Source organism: Chionomys nivalis, chromosome 6 (genome assembly GCF_950005125.1).
Source record: "Chionomys nivalis chromosome 6, mChiNiv1.1, whole genome shotgun sequence".
Lineage (NCBI taxonomy): Eukaryota > Metazoa > Chordata > Mammalia > Rodentia > Cricetidae > Chionomys > Chionomys nivalis.
In genome coordinates this window covers 37413964-37438242 of record NC_080091.1, presented here as the reverse complement: position 1 = coordinate 37438242, position 24279 = coordinate 37413964, and the positions used below count along the sequence as shown (strand labels likewise).

At 50.3% G+C, this 24279-nt stretch overlaps 1 protein-coding gene across 4 annotated transcripts; it reads left to right on the top strand.

Annotated features, from left to right (window-relative positions):
* The first annotated feature begins 1551 nt into the window (after positions 1–1551).
* Positions 1552–21287, top strand: Gal3st1 (galactose-3-O-sulfotransferase 1). Of its 4 annotated transcripts, none has more exons than XM_057771016.1 (4): positions 1552–1727; positions 11964–12052; positions 19026–19168; positions 19878–21287. In XM_057771016.1, the coding sequence occupies exons 3-4, from the start codon at positions 19038–19040 to the stop codon at positions 21016–21018; spliced, it is 1272 nt and encodes a 423-aa protein (XP_057626999.1). In that variant the 5' UTR covers positions 1552–1727; positions 11964–12052; positions 19026–19037; the 3' UTR covers positions 21019–21287. The 4 variants fall into 4 exon arrangements, with proteins under 4 accessions (XP_057626999.1, XP_057626998.1, XP_057626997.1 ...); XM_057771015.1 differs by lacking the exon at positions 11964–12052 and adding an exon at positions 11771–11822 and having other exon boundaries at positions 18907–19168; XM_057771014.1 differs by lacking the exon at positions 11964–12052.
* The last annotated feature ends 2992 nt before the right edge of the window (positions 21288–24279 follow it).

Below are 24279 nucleotides of genomic sequence, written 5' to 3'. Positions count from 1 at the left end.
CAAAACAAGTCACGCTCACACCCTAGACCAAAACATTCTGTAGGCAAATTCCCTGAGTGGAATCCAAAGTTATCTGTATAAAGGAACTGGACCCTTAGTTGGATCCTTAGACTTTTGTTTGAGGTAGAAACATATCTACTTCTCTATTCCTGAAGTATAAGGGCTGGCTTTTAGCCACACCTGGTGACAATAACTTTGAGAGAGCATAACTCTGATCTAAATCTAGGTGGAACCTTTGAGGTAGAAGCACAATAACTTTGAAGGAACTAGAGACAAGTCCCAACTCTCTGACCTTTGGTCAACATGGAAATAGGCTCATATTTTTGTGCCTCTACAACTTTCCATTCAGGTGTGCTGGTATCCCAGCTGGTAACCTGTTGGGGAATATTATGTTAAGGTATGTTACTTTTATGTTGCACTTATTTAACTCTGTGAAGCTGTGATACTTTACCTGTCTAGAACACCTGATGGTCTGAGAAAGCTTTAAACGTCCAGTAGTGAGACAGGAGAAAGGATAGGTGGGGCCGGAAGGTAGAGAGAGTATATAGTAGGAGAAATCTGAGAGGAGAAGTGTGGCTTGTGAACTCAAGAATCCAGTTCAAGGCCTCCCCCAAACTGATGGTCTCACTATAGATGTGGGATGAGAGGGTTCTATCTGAAGCCAGCTCTGACGTGGCAGTTGGGGAGGCAAGAACCAAAGGGTTGGGACTTTTGGAGCCCAGGAGATGACTCAGGCCTGCATGGGTATATGTGTATCTAGGGTTCACATGGACAAAGGAAAGCCCATCAGATAGGGAAGAATGCCTGGCAGCCAGGCTGATGTGGAATTTTCCCCATTCCAGAGTTGCCTAGAAATGTCGGGGGCAGTGGGGCTCTGACGTGGCCCATGCTTAATTGGATGGTCAGCTGGTTTTGTACTGCCCAAACTGGGTCTAACTCCAGACTAGTTCCCGTCCTTGGTTCTGCTTTGGGACAAAGGACAGCCTGAACCTAGACAAGCACCCACTTCCTATTTGCACAGCGCTCTTGAGGATGGGCATCCTTAAAAGGGAAGTTAGCAGACCGGGAACCGTTGAAGTGACAGCCTTTGGAGCCAAGCCCCTTCCCTGGGTAGGCCCAGGGATCCTGGCTCTTCTACCTGTTTTCCTTGGTTTCCAAAATGTGTTTCTGGCCTCCCCAGGGGGAGCTAGGAAGACCTATGTTCCACTGGATCCCGAGGAGTTCCAGCACTCTCAATAAAAGGCTGGCAACTAGTTCTGCCGCCTTTTCCCTGAGCCCAGGCTCCCCTCCCCAACACTACCACCAAGCCCCAGGCACCCTCTATTCCCTTCTGGGACTGGCGGCAGGACAATGGTCTCCTTGGCCCTTGGGAGACAAATGGGCCTTGTTGGGCCGGCGGCGGGGGCGCGATATTCCGCCCCAGGGAGTTGAATACAGCTTCTGTGCCTCTCGGGCAGGCGCGCAGGGGACAGGATGGGGGGAAGGGGCCTTGTCGCCCATTGGCCGTGAAGCCAGGGGCCGGGCCAGGCTGCTGGCCTCACCTGGCCGAGAGTGGCGAGAGCGGGTGCGGCAGCCGCTGCGGCGGCGGGGCGGGGGCATGGACCAGGCCTGGCAGAGCACGGGGCCCCGGCGAGTGCGCCCCGCCGCCCAGTGAGCGCCCCGGCGGCGGCGGCGGCGCGGGCCGGGGCGACTCCTGCCACCCCGAGCCCAAGGAGAACCCGGCCAAGGTATGTCGGGAGGTCCAACACTCAGGCTGGCTGTGTCCTGCCTCATTCTCCTACCTGAGCACCCCGCCTGCACTGCCTCCTTAGCCAACATGGGATCGTAAGCTCGCCCAGCGAAGGGTATAGGAGTGTTGCAGGGCATACTTCACCGGCACTGTGTCCTGCAAGCTCAGGCTGGTTGCTTGCCTGGGTGCTCCTCCCCATCAGACCCCCGGAATCCTGAAAGTGGGGTGGGTGGGGCTTGAGTGCCCGCTGCTGCACTCAAACTGTGTCCATCAATGATTAATCCTCTCGGATACCGTGCCCTGGGCCCTAGTGGAGAAGCAGGGGCCGGCCGGAATCTCCCTTTACCTGCCTTTCCCAGGAGGGGCTGTCAAAACCGAGACGGGACCGTGGGCGGTGACAGACTCTTGTGCTTGGGGAAGGTCCCTTGGATACGTGCTCCTGAGGAAATGAGGCCACCAAGGAGAGACTCTTCAGCTAGGACAGGAAAGCTCCTATATGCAGTTGCAGTTCCAGAGTCCTGAGCCAGTGCTCCATGAAGGGTTCTGCAGGTTGGTCTACTCCCTTAGCGGAAGGGCAGCACAGAGCATAATCGTTGCTTCCCAATGGAGCCCCTCCTTGTTCCCTAGCTGTCTATAGTGACAGGCACACATCTGGCTGCAGCCATCCACGTTAGGATGGGCAGCAGGCCTGATACCTGACACCTGAGGTTACTGTGGTGATGGTGCCATGGAAATCGTCTAGAGGAAAAAAGTGTGGAGGGAGATCCAATCAGAAGAACTCAACCTCTTCTGAGGGGGTGACCAGTGGGTCCTGCGGTCAGTGCAGCCACCCCAACCTTCCCTGCACTGTGCCCTGCGAGGCACCATTGCTACTTATCTAGAGGGAATTCAGGAATCAAGCAGGTCGATTGCTGGGGGGGGGGGGGGGGGGAATTAGAGACTAAGGTCACACAGTTCAGAAGTGGCAGGGTTCACTCCAAGTCACAAGAATTTTTGTCGTCCTCATTTCAGGACCCCAGCCCTATTCAGGACTCCCCTGCCCAACTGGGGTCCTACTTGTTTGATCTTCCTAGGCTTCACCAACCCTCCCCCTTGCTTGACATTGGTGAGTGAGGAGGTGCAAAAGCAGAAACAGTCGCTCCCAGCCCTTAGCCTCAGGCTGCTTCAGAGTCTGTTTGGGAACAGCTTTGCCCAAAGGAAGCTCCCCGCAGACACGGAGTGCCTGCTTCCTCCCCTTCTCCCTTACTGGGTTCTGTGCCCACTTGTCATCCAGCAGCAGATAGGTCTGTTTCCTACGCTGTCTCCAGGCAAGAGTAAGCTGTCCTGTGCAGAAGGGCAGTGAGTCACCTGGGAGAGTGGCCCACAAACAGTGGGACTCTGGACCCAGTGTTATCATTTATAAAGACATGGTGGACCAGAAGTCAGTCCCATGAGGGACGGCAGTCCCACAAGGGGCAGTGGCAGGCCACTCAGGGCCTCAGTAGGTCCCCTTGGTGGATGGGAGACTACGGCAGGTGAGAGACAGACAGACACATGATGCAGAGAGAGAGTTTGGGTATAGAGTTCATTTAGTGGGTTGTGGAGGAGGAGGGGAAGGGGAGAAGGGGAAGGGGAGAAAAAGAGGAGAAGGGGCTGAGGCAGAAGCTGCCTCTCTAGAAGAAGGGCAGAGAGAGAGAGGGTAAGAGAGAGGGTCCTCTTGCCTCAGCAGGAAGTGAGGGGGGGTTGGGGGTAGTGGGCAGGACTTGTCTCTTAAAGGGACAGGGTACCCAGGTGACAGACCAGGCCAGTAGATTATAACAGTCCCATCTTTTTTTTTTTTTTTATAATAAAAAGGCGGGAAGTTAGACATAGCAGGTTGAGGGAATTGGGATGGCGGAATGTCAGAATGACTGTGACAGATGTTTTTGCATGATGAAAAATATTTTTAAGACTATGAAAGGCAGTGTGAGAGAGAAATTTGATAACTTGTATTTGTCTTCATACCTTTATAGCTTGCAGATACACAATTTAATAATTGCATTTGTATATGTTAAAGCGCCTTCTATTAAGAACATGTTAAGAAGCTGTACTGAAATTTGTTCTTTTTAAACTGACAAAACCTCTCAGCTGTCAAATTGTATCAGAGTTCTTTGAGAAGGATAAAATTTGACTTGAGTTATTGATTAAAAATGACAGAGAACTTGCTCGGTTGGTTACCTAGCGCCACTCTCAGGATCCTCCATGATCCTTGAGGGCAGGGGTATCAGGGCTGTATTCGCCTTCCGTTGTTAGAAGCAGGGCCTGCCAGACTCCAGAAGATCCCGTGGGCTAAGAAATCTGTAGAAAGACACGCCTACCTTGACCTGAGCAGCGAGGCTGTCAATTCCAGTGATTCTTCAGTTTAGATGAAAGGCAGTTTCGTCCAGTAGTTAGCACTTTTGTTTGATGAAGCAAATTATAGATGGACATTGTTCTGTCTTCTTTGGAGGAAGTAGGGTGCTGCTGCTAGGAGCCAACATGTCTCTCTGTTATGAAAAGCCTTTTAATAATTAAACATTTAAATGCCATATTCCCCAGATCTCTGAGCAGTTGAGGACTGTTTATCAGGTATAGATAAGTTATAATTACAGCATAGGATCTGCCTGGAGAACTGAGTCCAAGTTTAACTGTACTGGCTCTCAACTTAACAGGTGAGACTTGTACTTTTGAAAGACAAAGAAGAAAAAACTGTTTGTAATAGAAGCTTAATGGTGGAACTGACACTAGTGGAGAGCAACTAAATGTATTTTAAAGCAGGGTTGGATTACATATACAGTATTTTTGCCAAAGACAAATTTTGTCAAAGACCAATTTAAAATATGTGACTTATTGCTTTCTTAGTCTGGAATAAGATATAATGAACTTAAAACATTTAACAGTAAGAATGCATACATTTACACACAGTTGAATTTAAGTTCCGCATCAAGTTAAATAAAAAGTGAGAAGAAGCTGGCTAGGAGCCCCCGGGACATGATCACGTGGGGAACCTGCTGCCGGCATTCTTTGGCTAGGGGCGAAACCTCCAGCTCCTCCCTTTGTTAAGCTCAAAGAAAATGGCAGCAGCCATGGCTGTCCATGTGGTATAACTCTTTAAATTTAGCCCTGCGCTGGTGGAAGTTAGAAGTGTCAGCCCGTTTCCCAGGGGTGAGGCAGAAAAATAAACAACTGACTCAGGCCATTATCCATTCGTCCACAAGATAACAGGGACGAGAAAGGGCAGTCGCCTGAAAGGCCCTAGGCCGGAAGGGAAGGACCGGTATCACTAAAAGGATCCATAGGTCCCAGGGGCCGTGGACCCGAATAATGAATGCACTGATCAGCGAGGCAGAGCTAGGGCAGAGCCCGAGAAAGGGCAGTTGTGCGTGCGAGAGGCACGCACTAGGCCTAAAAGGGAACGGTCTCACCAATTGTCCCAGCGGACTAACAAAGTTGGGAAGTGAGCTGCTAGAAGGTTCAGGTTTAGGATTTTCGCCCACGGTGTAGCAGTGGTAGAAACAGGGCTGTGTGAATGAAAGAAATAGAGACAGATTCTGCCACCGAGGTGGGAGGCAGCATGAGGTAGGGGGCTCGATGTCAGGATAGAGCGCCCATTACCCCGCCAAGTAGGAAACCAGAGCCCAGCCCACGATCTGAGAGGGACAGTTTAGCGTGGGTGTGATTACACGCTGGGAGTAGAAAGCAGATAGAAAAACATAAAAAAGCAGGCTGCATTTCCAACTAGCAATCACTGGCAGAATATAAGCTGATAATAGGCAGATATATAGCTTGATATCTGTGGATGGGTTGGCGCAGTCTCCATGAGTAAGGTGAGAAGATTCAGAGACCAAACTCCAGTGTCCCAGAAGTTCAGCATGGACCCTGGCTCAAGCTGAACTTTGGGTCATCACTCAAAGTCCAAGCCATGAGAATGGGTGGGCACAAACTGAACCCCTACGTTATCACATGAAGCCAAAGGAGCGAGCGAGGGGCTTTAAACTCAATGGGCCAGTGGTTGACCAGTACTGGGCTGTTTTTACGCGGAGGAACCTCTGCTGAGTGGTTGCATACTCATGGAGGCATGGCCAGATATGTGCAAGGAACCTACCGTTTGGTGCTGAGTGTAGAATTCCAGCAATTTTGCAGGGCGCTGGTGGCACACGCCTTTAATCCCAGCACTTGGGAGGCAGAGGCAGGCGGATCTCTGAATTCGAGGCCAGCCTGGTCTGCAAGAGCTAGTTCCAGGACAGGCTCCAAAGCCACAGTGAAACCTTGTCTCAAAAAGCCAGAGAGAGAGAGAGAGAGAGAGAGAGAGAGAGAGAGAGAGAGAGAGAGAGAGAGAGAGAGAGAGAGAGAGAGAAAGAATTCCAGCAACTTTTAAGTTGGAAAAAAGACTATATAGAGCCGGGCGGTGGTGGCGCACGCCTTTAATCCCAGCACTTGGGAGGCAGAGGCAGGCGGATCTCTGTGAGTTCGAGACCAGCCTGGTCTACAAGAGCTAGTTCCAGGACAGGCTCCAAAACCACAGAGAAACCCTGTCTCGAAAAACAGAACAAAAAAAAAAAAAAAGACTATATAGAAAAAGAGTTAAAAGAGTTAGAAGATTGTAGAATCCCCAGTAGTCCTCAGCTGCAAAGGATAGCCTGCCAAGTGTTGGAAAATGGTCCTGAGTCCAAGGTCCCCCACATGTCCTCAGCTGGCTCACCCACAGATGGGAGGGAGTGTGGAGAGAGCCTGGCTGAGTCACAGCACCAATGTTATCATTAATAAAGATATGGTAGCAGGGGACTGGTCCCACGAGGGGCAGCGGTCCCACAAGGGGCAGTGGCGGGCCACCCAAAGCCTCAGAGGGTCCCCTTGGTGGGTAGGAGACCACGGCAGGTGAGAGACAGACACATAATGCAGAGAGTTTGGGTATAGAGTTCATTTAGTGGGTTGTGGAGGGGGAAGGAAAGGGGAGAAGGGGGAAGGAGAAAAGGGGGAAAGAAGGGAGAGGCAGAAGAAGGGCAGAGAGAGTAAGAGAGAAGGTGAGAGAGAAAGGGTCCATTTGCCTCAGCAGAAAGGGGGTGTTGGCAGTAGTCGGGGCTTGTCTCTTAAAGGGACAGGGTACCCAGGTAACAAACCAGGCCAGCAGATTATAACATCCAGTCTGTGGCTTGTAACAACTTTGTTTTCGTTTTTGGGGATGGGTTTTCTCTGTATAACCCTGGTGGTTCTGAAATTCACTCTGTAGATCAGGCTGGGTCTCAAAATCAGAGATCTGCCTACCTGCCAAGTACCGGGATCAAAGGTGTGTGCCACCACCGCCCAGTCTGACAAGCTTCCTGCTTTGCTTTGACTCTGTAAGAAATGTGAATGACTGTAGAGAGGACGAGGCAGGATGGGATGGAAGTGTCCCCAAGGGTCACCTGACTGGAGACCTCTGGAGTCGTGAGGTGGGAACTAAAAGAATTTTCCAGGAGTTACCTGCCTTCCTACATGCTGTCCTCTGGGGCAGAGAGATTCGGCCCTCCGTAATACCCTGGCTGGGACACTGGGTAAGCCCTCCCTGTCTGCCTTCATTTTGCCTGGCATGGAATGTGAGGGTTGAAGGAAGCTGGGTATAAAACATGGGAAGCATCGGTCATTGGAAGGGTAGGGTGGTATGAATATTGATCCAAAAGGATCTAAGGGCCCATGATCATAACTAGACCCATTGCAGTGTGCCAGGCACTGAGCCGAGGACCCTGCATGCCTCACAGTTTTTTATCTTCCCAACAAGAGACAGCATGGCTGTACCTCTGTCAGGAAAGAGGGAGCCTCTTGGCAGAGACCACCCTACTGGGGAACTCTGGAGCAAGCTGTACTGAGGGCATCCTGAGTGCAGGAATGGAGCAGTGGGTATGCTTAACCTGGGCATGGTGTGTGGCATCAACAACGCCTCTGTAAGACTTTTTCTCTATGCCATGTGTTTATGTAAACAAGTGTATCTTCAGACTGTAAACATTATGGCAGGACTATTATAACGTATTGATATTGCTAACTCCTCCGTGCTCAGTCCTGGGAATCTATGTGTTTACAGGGCTAAGGTAGTGGCTTGACTTTTGATTGGCACCTGTGACTTGCCACTTCCTGCCAGAGCTGCTTTGTGCTTGGATCTGCTGTCAGGAAAGGTGGTGATTTTGCATGGACAGGGGAGTGTCTCAAAAAGAACACTGAATGTGTTCTGTCTTTGCCATGGTTACTGGACCTGTTTCTCCACCTGATACATGGGGCTGCATATAATACTGAGAGGTTCTGGTGTGTGGTGTGCGTACTGTAATTGTGTGTTTGCCTATTGAAACAATAGGTTGCTAGACATGGTGACACATGTTTGTATTTCTAGCATCAGGAAATCGAGGCATGAGGATAGCCAGTTTGAAGTCAATCAGGAACATAGTGAGACCAGACCAGACCAGACCAGTCACAAACACAAACACACACATGCACACACACACGCAGGCACGCATGCACACGTGCACACACACACACAAAAAAAAAAAAAAAAAGAAAGGAAAAGAAAAAAGAGGAGGAGACCTGAGGGGAAAGGAAGGAAGGTGCAGGTGATACTGATACTCTGACATTAAGAATTGCATCTGACGGCCAGGCAGTGGTGGCACACGCCTTTAATCCCAGCACTTGGGAGGCAGAGGCAGGCGGATTTCTGTGAGTTCAAGACCAGCCTGGTCTACAAGAGCTAGTTCCAGGACAGGCTCCAAAACCACAGAGAAACCCAGTCTCAAAAATCAAAAAAAAAAAAAAAAAAAAGAATTGTGTCTGACAATGGGTGATGGTGGTCCACGCGTTTAATCCCAGCACTTGGAAGGCAGAGGCAGGCAGATTTCTGTGAGTTCAAGATCAGTTTGGTCTACAAATCAAGTTCCGAAACAGCCAGGGTTACACAGAGAAACTCTGTCTCGAAAAACAAAGAAAAAGGAACTGCATCTGAATCATGAAAGACCACCCCATCTCAGCTGCCAGGCCTAGAAACCATTGGCACCATGACTCCAGCCAAGGGACAGTAAGGCTGCCAAGATGCCAGGGCTGCCAGCTCGGGGGGATCCTGTGAGCCAGCAAACTAGGGTGCATGCAGACAAAACACCCTGCTGGATGATACACTCCAGAGAGCCTCAAGGTGAAGTTTCTGGATCCTTGCAGGTCCAGGAGGTCTAACCTCTCCCAATCAAACCGTCCATGAGTACCCCATGCTGGTCTATCATTGGCTATGCCTTCCAATTCAGAACACTCAGGTTTGGAAAGAGCAGTATGCCTGCCTCCAAACCAAGGTGTGGCCTGGCTTCTACTATGGCAATAAACCTATTTTTAGTCTTTATTTGTTGGGTGTGTGTGTGTGATGTGTACGTCAGAGGGTAACTTTCAGGAATTGCCTCCCCCTCCACCATGTGGGTTCTGGGGACCAAGCTCAAGGGCAAACACCTTTATCTGCTGAGCTATCTTACTGTCCCATTATTTATAAATTTTTACTTTTCCCCAAAGTAATAGAGACTATAATAAAATGTGAATGCATATATAGTCACATTATATTTACCAAGTCAAAAGTGTTATTGATGGCAAATGACCCCATTCCTTGGGGAAATACATTTTACATTTGGTATCATTTCAGACCCCTTAACCTAAGTACAAATGTACAGTTTTGCCCTTATGAATACATTCATTCTTTACAGTGCATACTGAGGCAGCTCTTTTAACCTCTGGACCTAAGTTTTCTTGTCTGTGAAATGGACATAAAAGGTCTGTTCTAGTTTGCTTTCTTCCTAGGGATGGTACTGCCCAGAGTGGGCTGAGCCCTCTTATATGATTAAAAAAAAAAAAAAAAACCCACGGGTAATTGGCTATCAGCTTGAGATGCAATATTGGCCTCTCTGAACCACAGCTTCTGTGTGCTGACCCTGAGGAAGTACTTTCAGAAGAGTTTGCCTCAATGTCCCTTCTTAATCACACCTAATTTCTCAACCCTGGTTAACAAGCATCAACTGTCCCAGTAAAGCAAAGACTTTGCTTCCACAGATCCTTAATCTGAAACATCACATGACCAGCCGAGATGAACCGTCATAACTCAGGCCTCCACTGTCTGCATTTCTCTCAGCATTGCCTTCCAGCTTCCCACAAACCAGCCAGTCAATCTCTGAGCGCTCCGTGTCTTTTCCAGCCAATCTCTGAGCGCTCTGTGACTTTTCCAGCCAATCTCTGAGTACTCTGGCTTTTCCAGCCAATCGCTGAGTACTCTGTGGCTTTCCCAGCCAGTCAATCTCTGAGCACTCCGTGGCTTTTCCAGCCAATCTCTGAGCATTCCGTGGCTTTTCAGCTCGAAGTTCCAAACCCTTCCACAATTCTTCCTGCCAAAAATGCCACGGTCAGGTCTGTCATAGCAATAGGCCTGTTTTCCAGCACCAATTTCTGTTCTAGTTAGGCTTCTGTTGCTGTGGTAAACACCAGGACCAAAAGCAACGTGTGGAGGAAAGGGTTTCTTTTAGCGTACGGGTTACAGTCCTTCGTTGGGAGAGCTGAGGAAGGAACGCGCTCAGGCAGGAGCAGTGAAGCAGAGACCACTGTTTGGTGGCTCATGCCAGGCCAAGTTCAGCAACCTTCCCAAGCCCACCCACTTAAGCGCGCTATTTCCCACTTGGGGCGGGACCTTCTACATCAATTAGCGATGAAGAAAATGCCAGCCCTCTGCACCCAGACATGACCACAGATCAGTCAGGTGGAGAGTTCTTCAACTGAGGGTCCCTCTCCCCAGGTGTGTCTAGGTTTGTGTCGGACTGACAATAAAAGCTACCCAACCATGTCTTTAGTTCCAGTGGAAGGCAGAGGCGTATGATCTCTATGAGTTCAAGGTCAGCTTGATCTAAACAGTGAGTTCTAGACCAGCAAGAGCTTCACAATGAGACCCTGTCAAAGACACAACAACAACAACAACAAAGGTAGCTTGTACAGGATCTGGGAGCCTCTGGAGAGAAACCACCTTTACCAAAGACCCGCCTCCAACCTCATTTGCTGTCTTAATGCTCGTATTTCATTGGCTCTGATTCAGTACATGGGAATCAACTGTAAGGGAGGATGGGATTTATAGGCTGTGTTACCATGGAGAAAAGAAACCGCCTTTGGAAACTGGAGAGCCTCCTGAGGGCGCCCCTTTCTAACCCCTTCCCCGTGGATCAGATGTCCTCACTGCTGCCGCAAATCTCAGGCTGTTTGCTCTCCCACTCCTGTCTGCTTTCTCTCCCAGAAGCCCCTCTCTGGGCAGGAGATGCATCTTCTGTAATATCTGTGGGGCACATCAGCTTAAAGTCTATGGTGATCACAAGATGGTCACGATTTATCAGTAGAGAATGGGAAAGCGAGTTAAAAACAAAGTATGCTGGCTGGTGAGATGGCTTCCACACGTGACCCCTTATTTTAAGTTTTGGACAAGGTTCCAGTATGCGGTCCAGGCTGGCCTCAATCTCATGACCCTCCCCACCTGCAACAATGGGTGCTGATAGTATCTGTTGTGTTCTCTCTCTCTCTCTCTCTCTCTCTCTCCCTCTTTCTCTCGATATATATTATATAATAATATATATTATCTCCAGGTCTAAGCTCCTTGCAAGTGTGTATTTGGCCTGTGACTTTGTCGTTCCCTATTCTGCCTAACTTTCTTTTTTGTGATGGACCCACAGAGCAGCCAAGAGGCTTGAATGAACTGCCCTCAGGTGGATCAGTTCCTCTTCCAGTCCTGCGCGCCGCCCCCCAGCCTTCAAGCACGCAGTAGCTGTGCCCTTGGCCCAAGGGCATCTAGAATTGAACTAGTAGCTGAGCCCTTGGGTAAATGAACTACCTGGCTGTTGGGGTCTAGAGAGGGGCGGAGCCAGTGGGAGGACAGTAAGAAGACAAGGGCACCACCTGGGCATTTCGTTCATTATCCCCAGGGAGGGCGCTCATAAATATTCATATGCACTGGAGGGGGAAGGAAGGAGCCAACCAGTCGCCGGCTGGGTATCATTAGAGCATTCTTGTCTCTGACTGCAGAGGCAGCCTGGGTGTTGGAAGAGGAAAGGGGCAGCTAGTCTCAGCAGCCAAGGTGAGTGTGTCCCCTCCGTCCCAGCACAGAGAGCAGGGGGTCTGCGCAGTGGTAACACCCTCCGGCAGCCTTACCATCTCGGGCAAGTTTTACAGTGCACAAGTTGTGGTGGGTGAGTCCTGCTTCCCTTCTGTCCTGCAGGGTCCTAGCTGAACTGGAGGATGTGGAGTCTGGCTTGCTACCAGTTACCGCGCAGCTATGGCTGGGGCCACCCACGAGAACAGGGATAGGTGAGGAAAATGACAAGAGAACCATATGTCCTAGTACCCTGGTCTGTCACCAGCATGGGCAGAGGAGATAGGGAACCCAGATTCTAGTCATGCTTCCTACTTTCCCCTGTGCTGTGTGACCTTGAGGATACTCTTGCCTTCTCTGAGGTTTGACCTCCCTGCTTCTCTGGAAACCAAGTTCTCAGGGCCACTAGTTATCTGTAAGACTCTGTTTTGGACTGGCAGGTACACAGCTGGATGGGACCAGGCCAGAACCCTGGGGGTTCATGATAACTCAGTTCAGCAAATGTCTGCCCAGTGCCAGCCCCGTGCCTGCATGTTCCATCTGAAACATAGGGACAGAACATTGGTATTATCTTGGAGGAGAAATTAAGACCAGAGAAGAAAACAGCCTTGCTTAGGGCATACAGCAAGCTGGAGTGCGTGTGTGTGAGAGCGTGTGTAAGTGTGTGTATGTGGAAGAGGAGGTCAGAAGACAACTTCTGGACCTGGGAATCAGGCTTCGGTTGTCAGTCTTGGGAGCAAGCACCTTTGCCTGCTGAGCCATCCTGCTTGCCTCGTATTTAATTTCTTGGAACAGGGTCTCCCTGTATAGCCCAGTTTGTCCTCAATCTGGACATCCTCCTGCCTCTGCCTCCTGAGTTGTTAGGATTACAGGTGTGTGCCACTATACCTGGCTCCAGAGCTGGGCTTTAAATAAAACTAGATCCCCAGCCTGGTTGCTGGCTCTTTCCAGCTCTCTTGTGTGGTTCTCACATGCATGTTCATGATCTTCACATATGACTTCCGTGTGTGGCTCACTCATGGCAGGACACGGGAAGTTTATTCATTTGGCTCTTTGAGACAAGGTCTTGATCAGAAGCCCACTCTCTCTGGCCTCCAACTCAAAATCCTCAGCGTTCTGAGTCCTTGGATCATAGGCACGCACCACCTTACCCAGTGAAGGAACAGTATATATATATATAGTCATTATCATCGCCATTCTTGGTACTGGAGACAGAACCCAGGGGCTTGTGCATGCCAAGAAAACTCTTTACCACAGAGCTACACAACTAAACAAACCTTCATGGGCCCTTTGACATGCATGTCATGTATGACCCTCACAGAAAGTCTGTCTCACCATAAGCTGTCTCCCCGTGTGGCTGTCACTGAGGTGGTAGCTGCCTGACCAAGGGCCTTATCCATGTTCTCCCCTGAGATGCCCAGGCCACGGGGCATCTTCTATTAAACATCTACCAAGTGCTAGGCTCAGGCATCTCTGGGATGACTCACCTGTTCCTGATTATGGGGGCAGGTACCTCTCCTGGGAGGCAGGACTGGGCCCTTGTCAACAGTGATGACAATGGCTAATCGGCAATGCTATTAATAATTAATACTCTGATTAATCGCCTGGCTTTGGAGCGGGGTGGCTTTGGGGTTGTTCTAGCCCACCCATTTGCTTCCCCCAGTTTGGGCAGAGAAGGGCCTGCCTTCCCTGCCTTGGCCACTGGGGACCCACCATCTGCAGCAGCAGACAGTCTCAGAGAGGAGGTTCGTTGCTCAGTTCACAGAGGCCAGACAACTAGGGGGTGAGGAACCTTGAACACCTCAGGAAAGGCTGGCCCAGAAGAATCAGCCACCAGGGTCCCTTCTACTTCCCATGCCTGCATATTGACAGTCAGCTAGCTCTGCCCACCAGTGTCAGACACCTCCTAGGACAGAGGCCCCGGCGCCCCGGCGACGCCTTGATCTGCCTTGCACAGCAGACACTTCCTTTGTTCCAGGCTTCATATACCTCAGACAAGAGCCACTATTTATTTATTTATTTATTTATTTATTTATTTATTTATTTATTTATTTATTTATTTATTTAAAGATTTCTGCCTCCTCCCCGCCACCGCCTCCCATTTCCCTCCCCCTCCTCCAATTAACTCCCCCTCCCTCATCAGCCCGAAGAGCAGTCAGGGTTCCCTGCTCTGTGGGAAGTTCAAGGACCTCCCACCTCCTTCCAGGTCTATTAAGGTGAACACCCAAACAGCCTAGGCTCCCGCAAAGCCAGTACGTGCAGTAGGATCAAAACCCAGTGCCATTGTTCTTGACTTCTCAGCAGTCCTCATTGTCCGCTATGTTCAGCGAGTCCGGTTTTATCCCATGCTTTTTTAGACCCAGTCCAGCTGGCCTTGGTGAGTTCCCGAAAGAACATCCCCTTTGTCTCAGTGTGTGAGGAGCCGCTATTTATAAAGCAGGACCCTGCATGTAAGAGATCCACAGACACGGGCCCCAAATCCTGCCTTGCGTATACCTGCTAAGTGACCCTGAGCAAGTCCTGTCACCCCTTGAAGCCTCATTTCCCCCCCACCCCCGTCTACAAAACGGGGTGTTGGTACAACGTGATGGTACCCACTGAGTGGCGTCAGTTGCTGGCAGAGATTCTAGTGGTCTCATCAGGGCTCAGTACACACAGGGATCTGGTGAGGTTTGGGAAAACCCAAACAGGAGAATGAGTGAATGAGTGACGTTTCGTGTGTGGGGAACACACTGTCCTGGGTGGGCCAGAAAGCCCCCGCCTGGCAGCTTAGATGCTGGTCTGCCCCCTACTGCCAGTCCTCCACCACTGCAGATTCTCGGAGTTCCGGAGGAGTACCCTGGTGAGTGGGGCTGCCGGGGCAGGGTGGGCCCTCAGGCTTACGGAGAGACAACTAAGAGAATCTTGATCCCTCCTGCTAGAGAAACTAAGCTCCTATGTTCGCTGTCTGTTCTGGGCCCGAGCCTTGGTCTGTTGGGCTTTCTCCTGGGCCCCGTGAAGCAGAGAGCTGGTGGCTGACCAGAACTCACCGGGCGGTTTTGTGGTTCGTGGGCAGCTCCCCCAATCCCCGCATCGCCACTCCTTGCCCAGAACTCAGGAGGGTTGCAGCCAGTGATACCAGTGTACCTACCGCTCAGGAGGTTCCTCAGACTCCTCTCCTCAGCTTCTCTCCAGTTTATAACCGAGAAAGCATCCCCGGCTTGTTCGCAGTCCTTGTTAAAGCCCAGCCCAGCCCAGCCTTGAGGGATCCTGACGCCGAGGTCCAGCCTGGCGGTGGTGGCGCCACCTGTAGCCTCAGTACTCGGGAGGCAGAGGCAGACAGATCTCAGTGACTTCGAGGCCAGCCTGGTCCACATAATGAGTTTCAGGACAGCCAGAACTACATAGTAAGGTCCTGTTTCTAAATAAACAAAGCAGTTGTTGAGGTCCACACCTTCCCCTCCTGACTGGTTTTTGGTTTAGCTTGTTTTTGTGGTACTGTCTTACACTGTAGCCTAGGCTGGCCTGAACTTTTGATCCACAGCTTTCCCCTGGGATTACAGTCATGTGTCATCACATCTGGTTTGCACTTTGTAAACTTTAAAGTGTGAGCACGTGCCTAGCTCAGTGGTAGAGTTCTTTCCTGGAATGCTGGAGACCTAGGTTAACTCCACACTGCTTAGGGAAAAAAAAAGAATAAAACCTCCAAACCTCCTGTAGAGGCATTGTATTGTCTCTCTTCTTCTTCTTCTTCTTCTTCTTCTTCTTCTTCTTCTTCTTCTTCTTCTTCTTCTTCTTCTTCTTCTTCTTCTTCTTCTTCTTCTTCTTCTTCTTCTCCTCTTCCTCCTCCTCCTCCTCCTCCTTATTATTATTATTATTATTTTATTTTTGGTTTTTGGAGACAGGGTTTCTCTGTGTAACAGCCCTGGCTGTCCTGGAACCAGCTCTTGTAGAGCAGGCTGGCCTCAAACTCACGAAGATCCACCTGCCTCTGCCTCTTGAGTGCTGGGATTTAAGGCATGCACCACCACCACCTGGCATGTTTCCTTTTTCATTAAATTGTCTGTGATCCTTTTTAAAATGCAACCATTGTAAAAATGAGTAATGTAGAGAAATATCTATACCTCTCCCAGATAGGTTCAGAGGATTAGACTGTGGAGATGTGGAACACAGGCTGCGTGTCCTCAACCAAAATCTGATACTGAAGATGATCTAAATCTGAAACTTTTTCAATATCAACATGATGCCACAAGTGGAAAATCCCATATCTCACCTCATGTCCTAGAACTCGCTCTGTAGACCAGGCTGGCCTCAAACTCAGAGACCTGCCTGCCTCTGCCTCCTGAGTGCTGGATTAACACTGCCAAACTTCATCCACCTTACTTTTTGAGGCGAGAACTCTCACCAAACCTGCACTTGCTGACTGGCTAAGCAGTCACTGAGCCTCAGGGTCCCCTGTCTCTGCCTCCCCAACACTAAGATAACAAGAGTCCTGGCTTTCGTTTTTTAGTGTGGGTGGTAGAGAAATTGAGTTCATCTTCATGTTTGATTGGCAGGCACTTTGCCAGCTATACCATCTCCCCAGCCCCACCAAGAGAGTTCTTTAAGCATACGCAAATATTCCAAAATAAAAGCTACAAAATCAGAAACATCTCTAGTTCTAAGCAATTTTGGTAACAAACACATTCCACGCCCATCACTGCATTTTGCTTTAAATATACTTTCACGTATATTTACCTAGGGACATATGTGGACCAGGAGGAGTAGTGCATATCACTCCAGGATTTTCTTTCTTTTTTAAAAATTATTTATTTATTTACTTATTTTATTTTATGTGCACTACTGTTTTGCCTGTGTGAAAGAGGAACTGGAACAGGAGTTACAGACAGTTGTGACCCACCATGTGGGCTCCGGGAATTGAACCCTGGTCCTCTGAAAGAACAATCAGTGCTCTTAACCGTTGAGTCATCTCTCCAGCCCCCACTGTAGAATTTTCTATGTTTTTTTGTTGTTGTTTTGCTTTTGATTTTTATGATTTTGGTTTTTGAGTCAGGGTGTCACTAGGCAGCCCACGTTGGCCTGGAACTAGTTATATAGATCAGGCTGCCTTGAACTCAGAGATCCACCTGCCTCTGCCTCCCAAGCCCTGGGATTAAAGGTGTGTGCCACCATATCTGGCTAAGATTTATTTATTGTAAAGTGTGTGTGTGTGTGTGTGTGTGTGTGTGTAAGAGAGAGAGAGAGAGAGAGAGAGAGAGAGAGAGAGAGAGAGAGAGAGTCCACAGAGTCTAGAAGGGGACACTGGATCTCCTGGAAGCTAGAGTTACAGGCATTTGTGAGCCACCCAATATGGGTGCTGGGAACTGAACTCCAGTCCTCAAGTACTCGTATAGGTTTGGTTGTGAGCCTAGAGGTTAATGGCCGAGCCATCTCTCCAACCTTCTGTTGATGTGTTGAGACAGGACCTCATGTCGTTCAGGTTGCTCTCAAACTGGACATGTAGCTAAGACTGGCCCAGTCTCCCAGATGCCAGGCTTTTTTTTTTTCCTTTTTCTCCTTTTTTCATTGCTGGGGAATTGGCCAAGGGCCTTGAGCATGTTAGCGAGCAACTAGCTCGTGTTGCTTTTTGGTTAACTCACTTCCCTTTTCATCATGACTTCTGGGAGGGGACTGGTAGACATGATGTCCCTTTTGTCCTTTGCTGATGCTCACGGAAGTTCTCTCTCTTTCTCAAGTTGCTATTGGCACAATGACTTTGTACACTTTACACACTTATCTATAGTGACAGGTGGGCGACCCTTGTTTGACATCGCTGCCCTCTGGAAACACTCTCCCCAGCCTTTACCCAGCTTCACAGAGTGAGCGATGCTTCTCCATTGTAGCAGGAGGAAACTTTCCCTCCTGTGTGGGTTCTTCCTCTGGCAATTGCTTCTCTCTGTCCTTTTCTGTGAGGCAAACTTCCTAGTTGACGAGCCACAGGCTCAGCAAGTGCTGCCACCTTTTTTGGGGGTGGGCCCGGAGGCCTCCTCTCAGCAAGCAGACGTGGGCACTTTAGGTAACTTTCCCATGGAGGCTGCCTGGCAGTGCTGCCTCCAGATGAATTTGTAGCGTGCCATGCGTGCGGTCACAGGGTGGCGTGTATGACCTCCTGCCGCCTCGGGGGCTTGGGAGCATCAGCTGGGAGAGAAGTGGAAAGTTCCAGACTTGGCTTTACACCTACGTGGAGCTGGAAAAGCCCCCTACTCGAGCCTCCACTCTCTCCTGGATTCCAGTTCTGAAGCCTCCCCCATTACCACTCACATCTCTGTCTGCTGTGGGCAAGGCCACTGCAGCCAGGTCAAACTGCTTCCCAAACAAGCATACCACAGCAAAAACTCACTAAGACACCCATAACAGTGAGTTAGCCGTTTTGTCTGTTTGTTTCTCTGTGTAGCTCTGGTTGTCCTGGAACTCACCCTGTAGACCAGGCTGGCCTCAAACTCAGAAACATCCACCTGCCTCTGACTCCCAAGGGCTGGGATTAAAGAAGGGCCTAGGACACAACTGCCCAGCTGAGTTATCAGGTTTTTTTTTTTTTTTTTTTTTTTTCAAGATAGGGTTTCTTTGTAGCTTTGGAGCCTGTCCTGGAACTAGCTCCTGTAGACCAGGCTGGCCTCAAACTCACAGAGATCCGCCTGCCTCTGCCTCCCGAGTGCTGGGATTAAAGGCATGAGCCACCACCACCCGCCTGAGTTAGCAGTTTTTAATATAACTACTTTCCATGCAGTATTTTGAACATAGCTATAAACTAGATATCTTTTTCTTTTCTTTTCTTTTTTTACCAGGGAGGGTGGTACAGGAGACAGGAAGGCTGGCTATGCCTTCTGAAACAGTAAAGATTCTATACTTCCTTATGAGCAGGTCCTGGGGCATGGGACTAAGAGGGTTCTTCTTTTGTCCCTCGGAATGCATTCATTATAAAGCCCAAAAGGCTTACTCCCATGGCCTTGCCAGTCAGTCAGGAGTTAGCAGCCTGCTCAGCAGGACCTTCTCTCTGCCCCTTTGCCTCCCCTCCTCGAGCCTGCTATCTTCTATCTCTCTATCCTGTCAGGATCCTGCCAGGGAGTCCGCAGAGCTGGCGAAAGCAGGCCCCTACTGTGAGCCCTGGCAGCTGTGGAGACTCCATGAGACTAACTTCTTGACCCTTCTGCTCTTCGGTACTGTCCCTAGAAGTTCTCTGAGATGCCTCTGCTGTCGAAGAAGCCCTGGGAGTCCAAGGCCAAGGGGCTGGTGCTGGGCGCTCTCTTTACCAGCTTCCTGTTGCTGCTCTACTCCTATGTGGTGCCGCCTCTCCATCCCAACGTGGCCTTCACGTGAGTGCCATCCAACAGAGGGAGCAGGGCAGGGCAGGGCAGGTCATGGTCCACCTGCACCGTGCTGTATGGGGCAGACATTCTGGCAGAACTCTTCGGTGCCACCCAGGCCTCACTGTGTGCCTCAGTGAAGATAAGGGCAGATCCTGCCCCACAGAGCATGAGTGCCGCCTAACACTGTGTCCAGTCTGAGGCTCCCACAAGGCCACAGTGGGGGCCAGGATAGAGATGGAGTGTGATTTGTCCCCAAACACTCATCTGGCCCAGGGCCCGGATTCAAAATTTTCAAACGTGGGCTTATGTGACTGTGTTCCTCTTCCTAAGCAGCCAGACTATCTCATCTCCCCATGCGGCTGCTCATCATATATCTGGTGCAGCCTGTGCCACAGTTAGTGGTATTAAGGTAACCTAAAAATATTGGTAATAACCAACTAACCCCCTCCCCCGCCGCCAAACACACACACACACACACACACACACACACACACACACACACACACACACGAAAAATCCGGCAATCTCAGGCAGGAGGAATTTCAGCTTGGTAGAGTGCTTGCCCAGCACCCACAAAGCAAAGTGTTCAAACCTGCAGGCTTGCATTAGTAGGTCGTGGCCGTCAGGCTGGTCCAGATCAAGCTCCTACCAGACCCTTCCATGGGACTGTCACCTGCAAGCCCCTGACTGCTTTTCATCCCTCTGTCTCCCCCAGGACCTCGGAGCCTGCAGCGCCCTGCTCTCCTGTTCCCAGTGAGTCTGAGGTGGCCACTCCTGGCAACGACTCTGCCGGAAGGTGCCAACCTCGGCAAGACATCGTGTTCATGAAGACGCACAAGACCGCCAGCAGCACGCTGCTCAACATCCTCTTCCGCTTCGGCCAGAAGCATGGGCTCAAGTTCGCCTTCCCCAATGGCCGCAACGACTTCCACTACCCGTCCTACTTCACACGCAGCCTGGTACAGGACTACCGACCCGGGGCCTGCTTCAACATCATCTGCAACCACATGCGCTTCCACTACGAAGAGGTGCGCGGGCTGATGCGGCCCGGCGCCGCCTTCATCACCGTCATCCGCGACCCCGCTCGTCTCTTCGAGTCTTCCTTCCATTATTTTGGGTCCCTGGTGCCGCTCACCTGGAAGCTGTCGAGCCACGACAAGCTAGCAGAGTTCCTGCAGGACCCGGATCGCTACTACGACCCGAGCGGCTACAACGCGCACTACCTCCGCAACCTACTCTTCTTCGACCTAGGCTACGACAGCGACCTGGACCCGGGCAGCCCGCGCGTGCAGGAGCACATCCTGGAGGTGGAGCGCCGCTTCCACCTGGTGCTGCTGCAGGAGTACTTCGATGAGTCCCTGGTGCTGCTCCGGGAGCTGCTCTGCTGGGACCTGGAGGACGTGTTGTACTTCAAGCTCAACGCGCGGCGCGACTCGCCGGTGCCGCGGCTCTCGGGCGAGCTATACCGCCGTGCCACCGCCTGGAACCTGCTGGATGTGCACCTCTACCGCCACTTCAATGCCAGCTTCTGGCGAAAGGTGGAGGCCTTCGGGCGCGAGCGCATGGTGCGCGAGGTGGCCGAGCTACGCCAAGCCAACGAGCGCATGCGCCGCATCTGCATCGATGGCGGCCAAGCGGTGGATGCTGAGGCCATCCAGGACTCGGCTATGCAACCCTGGCAGCCCCTGGGTGTCAAGTCCATCCTAGGTTACAACCTCAAGAAGAGCATCGGGCCGCATCACGAGCAGCTCTGTCGGCGCATGCTCACGCCCGAGATCCAGTACCTGTCCGACCTCGGCGCCAATCTCTGGGTCACCAAGCTCTGGAAGTTCCTTAGGGACTTCTTAAGGTGGTGACATACCCTGCCCACTTTCCGGTCTGGCTCCCTGCTGCAGAAGGGCTGGCCAGGGTGCCTCTGGCCCCTAGCCTTCCCCAGTCATGCCTGGTGCCACCCTGGGGTCCCCTGGGGTTATTAGCTGGCCGGGACTAGTCTCTCTGCACAAGAGAGAGCCTAACCGAGAAGTATTTGACTAATTATGTAATTTTGTATTAAATCTCCTTTATTTCTAGACCTTTCTTACAAGGGGAGACTCAGAAATAAAGGAATTTTATGTGTTTTTGTTAATTGGCCTCAACTGTGCTCTGGAATGGGACCCTTGGGAGGGTGTCTGTAGACGGGAATACAGCAGCAGGCAGGGGTCTAGTGTGTCTGTTACTTGCTGAAGTCATGTGTGGTTCAAGGACTTCCACAAGCTGCCAAAACATGGGGAAATCACGTGTGTGACCGAGCACTGGCTAAGTCCCTGGTACTAGTGGATGGGCACTTTCTGGGCATTATCCCAACACAGAAATTCAGTGACCTGGGGATTATAATCATTCTCATGTGACACACCAAGGAGGAGGGATATTGCTGCCAGCGTTATACTGCAAATAATGACGGACCTGGTAGGCAGAAGTGGTGGCCAGATTAGAGCAGAGATTAAGAACGAATGTGTGCATGCAGTGTGTGTATGTGCCTCCATGTGACAGGGATGCTGGGAGCATTCCGCAGGGCATGGGGCAGCATGCCCTGAGTCACGTCGGCACTCACAGTGACTCTCTGAGCAACACAATTACTGTCCCTTTACAGATGTGGGGACTGATATCCCAAGAGGGGAAGGGACCCCGTGCCAAGGACCCCCAATACGTTTCCATTTTCAGTACCCATCTATTCTACTCAATGGCTTCTTCCCGACCTCCAACTGGCAGCCTCCATCTGCGATGCCCCTTTCATACACTGCCTCACACGGCTGCCCTTCAACCTCAGAGACACCGCATCCAGGCAGTAGCCCCCATTTCTCTGAAACCGCTTACGTCCAGAGAAAAAGATGTACTTGAGCATGGTGAGTGTCACCAGGATAAAAAGTCCCCAGGCAGCTCCAGCTGGGAGCTGAGTAGCCCAAGTCACAGCAATTGTGGACTCTCTTGTGCCAAGTTCAATCTAAGTGTTGACATACCAAACCCAAATGTGTAACAACTTCCTGGTTTTATAAAACAAGGTTCAGAAAGGTGAACTTTGCTCCAGCTTCAGGGGATTCCCCACACCCTCTCCTGACCTCTGCAGGCACACACACACACACACACACACAGACACACACACACACAAAAAAAAAGTTTGTAAAAATTGATGAAAGAGAAAATTATTCCTAGGAAAATATATTTTACTCCAAATCTGTACACTGGAGATATGATGGTGTAATATGATAGTATCTGTACACGGGAGATATGACGGTGTAATATGATAGTATCTATACACTGGAGATATGACGGTGTAATATGATAGTATCTATACACTGGAGATATGACGGTGTAATATGATAGTATCTATACACTGGAGATATGATGGTGTAATATGATAGCATCCTTGGGTTAAGAAACCCCACAATTACATTTCTTTAGGCCTCAAAGAGCCCAGAAATGCCAATTAATTATTAGTGTATGTTCTATATTATTAACTATTATTATGATTGACATAGCTGGGCCCTTGAAGATCCAAGGAGAACAATTGGGCACATAGCAGGTTCCAGAAGTATAATTTACATGCACTTACTGTTCTCTGATCCTCAGAGCTTTGCAGTCAGTCACACACTTATTAATATAATTAATATTTGAATGAGTGGTCGCCGGGTAGTGAGCAGTGTGGGAACATGGGTATCCTCGCTGCTTCCCTAAGGCAGTGATGGAGACTCAGATGGAGGCTGAGAAACTATCTCAGGGTCACAGAGCAAGGCTGCCAGAGAGGAAACAGTCTGGAAACCTAGATTCATTTGACACTAAAGCAGTGTGTCCAGGGCCTGAGAACTGATGTCTCAACACAGCTGGGGAGGTTCAGGGCCCCTGAGCATTTGAATAATGGCTCCGTGGACCCCAGTGTGCTTTTCCTATCCATGGACAGCAGAGGGCAGGAGGTGTTGAGTTTGTTCAGGACGGAGCACACTTACGAAAACCAGGCATCTGCTGACCTGATATGTATGTGATCTCAAAGCAGGGCCACAGTTGCTCAACTCAGAAGCACCCACAAACCCACCTTTCTTTGATTAGTGCAGTTGTACCCTGCCCAGATACATGTTGAGGTCCCTTCTGACCAGGACCTTACTTGGAAATAAGTTCTTTATAGATGCCATCAAATGAGGATGAGATAATTCCGTGGTAATATCTCTGTTGTCCTTATTAAAAGTTTAGAAGGGAGACAGGCAGTGTGTGCCTGTAACCCCAGCACTCAGGAGCCTGAGGCAGGGGCTGGAAAAAAGGATCAGCAGTTAAGAGTACTGGTTGCTTTTCCAGAGAGCCCGGTTTTAGTTTCCAGAACACACATGATGGCTCATAACCACCTCTAACTCTAACTCAAGGGTTACAACACCCTCTTCTGGACTCCACGTGCACCCGGCATACACGCAGGCAAAATATTCATACACAGAAAATTAAAATAAATAAATATTTAAAACAATGAGATATAAATAAATAAACCAGAAAGAAATGTAGCTTAGTTGCTACAGTGCCCATCTGGCATGCAGGAAATGCTGGGCTCAATTGCTAGGCCCACATAAACCATTCATGGTGGTGCATACGCTCCCGTAATCCTAGCAAGTGGAGTGTGGAGGGGAGAGGACTGTGAGTTTGAGACCAACCTGGATACACAGGGAGTTTGAGGCCCACCTAGGCTACATGAGACTCTCAAAAACAGAAGACAGGAGAGAGGAAATGCCATGTGACTACAGGCAGGGGTCAGAGGGGTGCCGAATGACAAGGGACCTGGAGGAGCATGGGGAAATGGCAGCAGGTAGAAAGAGGCAAGGGAAGTTCTACCCCTCGTCTCAGGAGGAACATAGTTCACAACCTGACTTCAGACTTCCGTTATCCAGGGCTTGTGACATCCAGAACAGGAAGGCTCTCTCCATGGGCTAGCACTGACTGTATGAGACCCACACCCCTTCCTCCCCTCCTCCCCAGTGCACCATCCTCGTACAACTCAAGGCCACGCTTGGGGAGAAGCCGGCGCAGCCGCAGCCATGCTGTGACGTGGAACATGTTCCCTCTTCCCTATGCAGACTGCTATAGGCTGGTTTCTGTTGCTATGA